At 33.3% G+C, this 7,842-nt stretch overlaps 1 protein-coding gene across 3 annotated transcripts; it reads right to left on the reverse strand.

The window, feature by feature from the left end:
* Window positions 1-1,250: 1,250 nt before the first annotated feature.
* LOC136235500 (uncharacterized) lies at window positions 1,251-7,560 on the reverse strand. Of its 3 annotated transcripts, XM_066025210.1 has the most exons (18): window positions 7,073-7,120; window positions 6,772-6,862; window positions 5,892-6,193; window positions 5,737-5,814; window positions 5,413-5,633; window positions 5,097-5,189; window positions 4,751-4,834; window positions 4,461-4,577; window positions 4,019-4,124; window positions 3,878-3,940; window positions 3,704-3,757; window positions 3,233-3,290; window positions 2,845-2,921; window positions 2,603-2,673; window positions 2,044-2,104; window positions 1,875-1,934; window positions 1,670-1,732; window positions 1,251-1,503 (listed from the first exon to the last, which is right to left on the reverse strand). In XM_066025210.1, the coding sequence occupies exons 3-18, from the start codon at window positions 6,162-6,164 to the stop codon at window positions 1,381-1,383; spliced, it is 1,602 nt and encodes a 533-aa protein (XP_065881282.1). In that variant the 5' UTR covers window positions 6,165-6,193; window positions 6,772-6,862; window positions 7,073-7,120; the 3' UTR covers window positions 1,251-1,380. The 3 variants fall into 3 exon arrangements, with proteins under 3 accessions (XP_065881282.1, XP_065881281.1, XP_065881283.1); XM_066025209.1 differs by lacking the exon at window positions 6,772-6,862 and having other exon boundaries at window positions 7,073-7,560; XM_066025211.1 differs by lacking the exons at window positions 6,772-6,862; window positions 7,073-7,120 and adding an exon at window positions 6,345-6,480.
* Between the last annotated feature and the right edge of the window lie 282 nt (window positions 7,561-7,842).

Consider the following 7,842-nt stretch of genomic DNA (forward strand, 5'->3'; position numbering starts at 1 on the left):
TTGATTACTTCAGGAAATAATCACCGTCTTTAGATTTAACTAAACGAACATGGATAGGATTGTTAGTAAAGTTAAAGACAAGATCGGGGAAGCCTAGCTCTAATGTTTTCATTAATTGAATTATATCTTAGCTTAAGTGCCTAATTTATTACTTATATACTCAAAAAGTGAATTTGCTATTGATTTAGCTAAATATCAATAACTCCATAGAAAATTAAAGAAAACAGAAGTGAAGTGAAGAGACTTAAAAGCACGTAAAGAAGTTATTATGAAGTACGTATCGACTTATGACATGGTTGTTAATCCTCTCACGAGCCCGTCATAAGAAACGTCTATGTAAAATATGTTAGATCCCAATGTTTACATAGGATCTAAGCGTACTTTTATTTCATGTATTTTTAGAACATAATTATTTAATAAAAGTCTTTGAATATTAATTATTAATGTTCACTATTATATTGTTATTATGCATGTCGGAAAAAAAGCAAATCACGCATACGAGTATTTACTCTTATTTTGTTACGTGATGACAAAAATAAGGATAAAGTTGTTCTCGAACAATAGAGAACTTATTCATTAAAGTACAAGACCATCATACATGCATAAGTGCGCTTGTGTATAAGAGATTATATATGCAATCTACAACAAGAAGTTATAACATAATTTAGACCTTTTTGTCCAATTGTCGAAAGTAGTTCTTTAAAGCAAAAGAATTAAGGTTAAATGTCAAGCTACATCTGAATTGATACTCTTGTATGGTGTTTACGAGAGACGTGCTTTTTTCAAAAGGAAATGAACGAGATAAAATAACTCATATGTGAAGTGTAGACAACAAAATTCATGACCGAGAAGACAGTTTGATGAATTATTTCTTAAATTAGCCAAACTTAACAATATTAGAGATAAAATTACTCTTGACTGCTAACGTTAGGAATATTTTTTCATCTTATCCCATAATTTAATATAGTTGCCTTCATGGAAAGATTTTCATTTGCTCACATTTTTTAAATTTCTATATTTCACAGTTTGGAAGACTATACACATGTACATAATTGTAAAAATAAAAAACTCTAAGACATCCAAGTAATTACAACTTAAGTCACAAAACAAAAAAGGCAAAGTTGAAGAGTTAAGAGGATAATTTAACCACAATTTAATTCAATTATTTAATTCATTTCACTAGTAGAAATGAATTGAATTCATTATGAATGAATTCAATTTCATTACTAATTTCAAACGACAGATTAAAATAAGACATTGAAATGGCATCTTGCAAGTGGAAGTAGAATATTTAGATACAATTTCAAACATTGAGCAAAACAACACAGAAAAGGGAAAGAATTGTTATAAAACAAGGACTATCCCTCAAACCAAAGGACTTCATAGAGGCAAAATGTAATATTCGTGAGGCATGAAGTCTTCACTTGGTCTGTAGTATTTGTCTGGAGAATATAGGCTTATGTTTGATACTTGGCTTGTATACAGGCACGCAAATCTCTCTACCTGTTCATCCCAAAACAATGTTACAGACTATTCAACCTCCAACTCCACAAATTAGCAGCATTCGATTGAATAACAGTTCCATAATTCATCGATTCGGATGAAATTTTCATAAGCCCAACATAAGAATTGCAGAAAAACTATTCAAGCTACTAAAATCCGTTCTAACCTGATGTGCAAAGCGAGAGTTTTGATAGCCAGTCTTGAAGAGTTGTCCCCAAACTTTGTGAAACTATAATTACATTTTACCAACAAAACAAGTCATTACTACCAGTGGTGGATTTACAGAGTACCATGGAGGTTCCATTGACCCCGACTTACGGAGATATAAAGAAAAATTATAATTAGCGACAGAAATGTATAAGTTTGTTTACCTTTTGATGACATTCTCTTTGAGCCTGTTGGTGACTTGTTCTTACTTCATCCCTTCGACACTTTAAGAACGAAACCAATGAAGATTATGAAGAGAATCATCAGTAAAAACTGGTCATATAATTCATCTGAAGAATTATTTTGCTGCAAAAATGAGAACTGATATTCTACCTCCAATTTAACTAGTTCGTCAGATATCTTCTCTTTCTGCTCTGCGTTCAGATCTTCAAATCTGCATAAATGAAATGAATACCAATTAATGTCTGTTCTATGATCTCCAAGGGACTTTTTAAACTCATGTCTGAACAACCAACAATAGCGACATCAATTTGCGCAAACATCGTATTTTTTTCACCTCCTGAGAAATTACTAATACTTAGACAATGTCAGAGTAGCATATAGAAGATCCAATGGATGAATATGGAATAGGACTCCAAGAAAGATAGTCTTTGAGAAAATCAAACATTTGACCAGAGTTAAAACTATTCCTAGCCATATTTACATTTTACAACAATTTTCCATGCCCCTTGCTAAGAATAATAATTAAAAAAAAAGCCACATACAAAGTGTTTAAGGAATCAATTAGTTAAAAAGTTAATTCTAAACAAATATTTCAATTTCGACTGCTTACAGACACAAGAATGAAAGGAAAACAGAAATGAGTGGAAGACTCCGCTTCCAGTCCTTAAAACGGCCAATACTTTGTAAGGTAGGCTACACATATACTTACTTAAGTGACCACTTCAGGTGATGTACGTGATCTTCAATTTGATCTCGCTCATTCCTCATCAATCTAAGTTGCTGAGAGAATATTTAAAAAGTAACATTAGGAAAGAACTAAAATCCAAGCCACCTATTGTGGTCAATGATTCAACATACTAAAACAAGTCATGTTTAACTTCAGCTGCAACTTCATAATATCCGAATGGATAGTCAAGGATGTCAATATTTAACACAGAGAACAACTTGCACCTTGCGCGTGTCTCTTAATTCCCAAAGCAGTTCAACCTCTCTATCAAGCTCCGGCACAACAAGCATAGTTCTCCAACCTGATAACAAAGGCAGAAAAGTACAAAAGGAACCATAGAGCTGAAGGTCAACTCCTCTCGGGTTTCTTCAAAAGTATGCATTCATCATATCTCACATTTAAACTAGACATGTCAATCTTAAGCATGCAAAATACTTTAAGGGTCAGTAGATGTTTCTAATTTCATGCATATTCAACACAGGCCATGCAATAAGCCCATCACTGGACCTTCCAATATCTATATAACGGTATTCTTCCCATTTAAACGCCCATGAAAATTCAAATCCAGTATGAAATGGGAAATTGCAAAAGATAAAGATATGAATGCCATACCAAGAACTTTTTTGCTCCGCAAAATATCCCCATAAATATGGTCACCCACATAGAGAACCTAGTAACATGTAAATATGTCAAATTAAATATCTACACATAGTTCACAACAATATGTAAAACCAACCGAGTTTTTGGATCAAGAATGAATATTCTTATTTCTTTATTAAGAAAAAAATATATATATTGCCATATAAAATATGAATTTTAAATCAATGGACATCAAACTGCCTAATATTTTCCAAGAAAAATCATAAGTTGCTCAATTAATGAAATATCTAATAATGTTATCCCGACATTCTTTCTAGGAAATTGAAAGTTCATTATTCCACTTATTTCCCATCACAAGGTTACACACTTTGATATAAACCACAAAAGTTCTTCCACGACTTTCATTCCCGTAAGACCCAAAAAGACGAAACAAAGTACTAACTGTGCCCAATGACTACTTAAAGAACCAGTAAATCTAATCACCTGTGAACTTGACTCAATTGAGAGCAGTTTATGAAGATGAGCAACCGTGCCTCCCTGAAAATGAAATTTGAAGACATAAAATAGTTGGTAATAGCTAATTGAATATGATTATTTTGGTACATACAGACACTGAAGTAAACTCTATTAAGCTTGAGAAATTTTCTCTAAAACTACCTGGAAAATACGACACGGTGCATTTGATTCCTTCAATATTATACTTGGTGAGAGATCTCCCACCTATTTAGACATAAAAAAAAGATAATGATTAGTAAAATAATATAATCAGTAATATGAGAATAGAAAAGACATACGAACCTGAGGCATTGGAGTGCCATTATCTGTATTGAGTAGCATTCCAGATTCAGGTTCGACCTCAAAAAGATTAGCCCGGCTATCTTCATGGAAGAAGCCTGGTTTTGCACTGAACATATAACCAGTTTCAATATCAGAAGTCAGAGAATTCTGCAAACGTGTAACTTAAATTTAAGCTACAATACGAATAGCAAATTCAAATTTCGCAACTGACACATCTTGTTTGCTTGATTATCCAAATATACGACTAGCAATTTCAGTAAAGGTTTACTTTTCACAAAATCTCGATTCTCAAAACACATTATTCTATTACAAAGGTGTTTATCTATGTGATGCATAGTTTATAAAAATGGCATTTAATGATACACAAATGGTATAATATAAAAACAACAAGAAGTTCAATTAAAGTAGTTAAAGTAAGGGATTGGGCTAAAAAGAAAATAACCTGCCAGTGATAACAAGATCAAAATACTTAAGCCAATCAAAGTTGGGAGTTTTACTGCTGTCACAGATACGGGATTCCAGTAGAAAATTCATCACAATGTTTGTATAGTCCCATAAACTGCCACAGATAACCAAAAATTCTTATTCTGCTGTAAGAAAGGTATTTGTAAATAACTATAAAAGTTCTATTATGATACTGATATTATTGTTATGTAACATTCACTATAAGGTTCATTGATCAGCCTACAAATTAATATTATTTGGGTAAAGGAGAAAAGAAGTCATCAATACCTATTTGTCACCAAGAATGTAGAACGACCAGAATCTCTGAGCATTTTTAGCATGGGAACAATACATTTGTTCTCGTTGATATACCTTATAGATGATAAACAATAACACAATCAGAAAATCGCTAAGCACACACATACAAATGGACTACTCAATACTTAGAAGAAAATAATACTACTTGGCATTTATCTCATAGATCCTGTACTTAATTGTGGTTCATATAACTTATTAACTAAGAGAGAACTCCCAATCTAACCAGGATAAATCCAGAAACATTACCATTCATTATTTTTTAGTTTTTATGAAAGAATTGATACCTTCGCAAATAAATTTTGACTTCTACTATTACCTTTTAGGATCTTTTGCAACCATTTTCTTTAAAGTACCATCCCGATGGCACAAATCAACAGCAGCTCGAACATCTTTATACATACGAGCATAACTGAGAAGTTGGTCATTGAAATGAAAATCTATAGGTAATTAGATCAATAAACCAAATGATTTTTCACTGTGAGGCATAGAAACAATTCCATACAACAGAGGAATGTATGTCACCAAATATATACATATATATATATATGTCAGAAGTTGTTTTCTTCAAATGAAATGTAACTTCATAGTCAAAACAGAAATAACTGAAGATAAGTACAGATTCATATTCTTACTCGGCTCTCTCTGGAATTTTTCCTGGATTATTGTCCTTGAAGTCAACCAGTTGGGCAAATAAGTATGCCTCAGCTAATGAGAAAAGTGTATCAATAAGAGCGTAATCCGGTTCATCAAAAGAATCTCGGATCAGGGTATTTCCATAAGTGCCAACTTTTTCTTCCTTGGACATCTCTCGAAATCCATGATAGGCCACTTTAACATATTTATGGCGATCCATCTGTTTAGCGCATAAGTACCAACGCAACATTTCTCTTATGAAACAGGCACTAAAAAGTTTAACACAACAAATAAATCCAAGGAAAAACTTAATTAAAGCTAACCTTTAAGATATTGCCCCTCTTTTTGTCAAGAACCAAGCCTCTGACCATATACTTCCAATCGAATGACCAGCCTAGCAACTGCAAACGAACATTATTTTTAGACACCGCACTAATCAAATTGAAGCAAGGAGGAAAGCAAGCTACATCAAACAAACCTCTTGAGGATAGCCAAGATCATAGACTAATTTTCTAACTGTGCCATCATATGCAAGAGACTCAAAAGTTTCAGGTTTATATTGTGCCAGGGTATAGTCCATGTCAAAGCCCACAGCTAAAATGCTCTTCATATTCAGTGACCTATTGCAAAAGATCTGCTTTCCAATCTCAATTTTGCACCCTCCTTCAGGAGATGACCATACACACGGTTCACGAACAGTATCACTGCCAGCCATGTGCTGAAACTGGGATGTCTTGCGCATATCATCCATTTTATATCTGGAATGCAACTGATAAACTCCTAGAAGATGAACAAATGGCAAAGAAGAGTTAAATTCTGTTGCTGGAAGAAGATAAAATTCAAATTGCAGCTATGCATTTATATGCACACAACACAACGCCTTACAGTCCATAAACTCAAGTAAAAATAATAATAACAACAAAGGTCTCACAAAAGGCCAGGGAACATAAGACTTTTGGTCTTTATATATTATTTGCGCTTGATAAAACAACACCTTGAGATATTTTAAGTGCTATTATCGTACTTCAAAATAAGAAAAGACAAAACAAAGCTATTTAATTTCCATCAAGAACTCAATAATTAACGTGGACTGATTGGGGTTAACACGGTGCATTAAATATAGATAATATCTTATAGTACAAAGAGAACAAAACACGTTTCCTCAAACCATAAAAAAACATGCATAAAAAGTGAAAAAATCAAGTCTCAAGTGTTCCTTGATCAAGTTGACTAGCCTAAAATTGACAGAGACACCGACCACTGTTTTACAAATTGATTGACCCATTCAAGATAAATTAACCATTCAGAATAAAGAAAAGATGGCAATTCTTGACAAACGAAGAACCTTGACATCTTACCTTCAAAGGTTTATGAAAAGAGCAAACAGTGAAAGTGCAGCACTTTATGTTCCGAGTCTAAGAATCTTCCAAGGTATGCTCCAAGTAATACCTAAAAATTCCAATTCCTCCATCAAATAGCTGTCTGTCTCCTTAACCCCCCAAAAACCAAGCCCAAACAGTTCTAGTTCTACTAAAAAAAGCAAAAACTCAACTAAAATTGACAGTAAAATACACTTCATTGAGACCCAAAACAAGCGAAATTACACACAAGACAAGTAATTAATAGTCGAAGAATAAAGAAAAAAGGCAGTAAACTAACCTCCAGTATGAATTCCTTTGGTATTAGAGAGAAATCGATTGGTATTCCATAAATTAAGCGGAGAGAAGAGAGAAAGACAGAGAGAAACGGGCTTCTTGGGAATTGGCATGGTAGAGTTAAATAAGCATCTCGGGATTGTGGATTGATGACAAAAGAAGGAGGAGGAGGAGGAATCAGATACTAGAAGAAATGTGCGATTACAAGTAGGCAATGAGGGAGGAGAACGAGACATCTAATTAAATGCTTGAATCGGAATTTGAAAAGAAGGCATTATTCCCATCCCATCGAGGATTAGATTATCCATAACAGGGAAAATTTCCAAGTTAATTAATCTCAACTCAAGTGCGATTCGATTTCATCAGCTCAGCAGAAACTGAAAACAGAAAATTACAAAAAAAGGAAGAGCTCTTTTGATGGTTGCGCCAAGAGACTAAACTCACCAATTTGAAGCGTTGTGGAGTTGGAGACAGACTGGAGAGAGAGAGAGAGAGAGAGATATGTGTATTTCGAGTAGACAAACTTTCAAGGATCAGGGAGACTATCTTCTGCCACGTGGCATTGATAGAACTCAATTTTCTTTCTAGGATACTCTATCCTAACCTTTTTTTTTAATTTATATTTATCCTAATCTTTTTTTTTTAAAATAATTTTATTCCTACCTAAAGAATAAGGCATAACTGTTAAAATCACCACTCAAATCCTTAACTTATTTAAAAATTAATAATTCACACCCAATTTTCTACTAATAATTTCAAGAATTAATAGTAATC

Source organism: Euphorbia lathyris, chromosome 7 (assembly GCF_963576675.1).
Source record: "Euphorbia lathyris chromosome 7, ddEupLath1.1, whole genome shotgun sequence".
NCBI lineage: Eukaryota > Viridiplantae > Streptophyta > Magnoliopsida > Malpighiales > Euphorbiaceae > Euphorbia > Euphorbia lathyris.

Bases quoted from the DNA above. Each gene is read 5' to 3' on its own strand.
- LOC136235500 (XM_066025209.1), bottom strand. From the start codon at position 7,304: ATGTCTCGTTCTCCTCCCTCATTGCCTACTTGTAATCGCACATTTCTT. The intron at 4,125-4,460 runs GTTATTTTCTTT...TTATATGTTCAG, and splicing joins GATCTTGTTATCACTGGCAG to TGCAAAACCAGGCTTCTTCC. The intron at 2,105-2,602 runs GTAAGTATATGT...TCATTTATGCAG, and splicing joins CACCTGAAGTGGTCACTTAA to ATTTGAAGATCTGAACGCAG.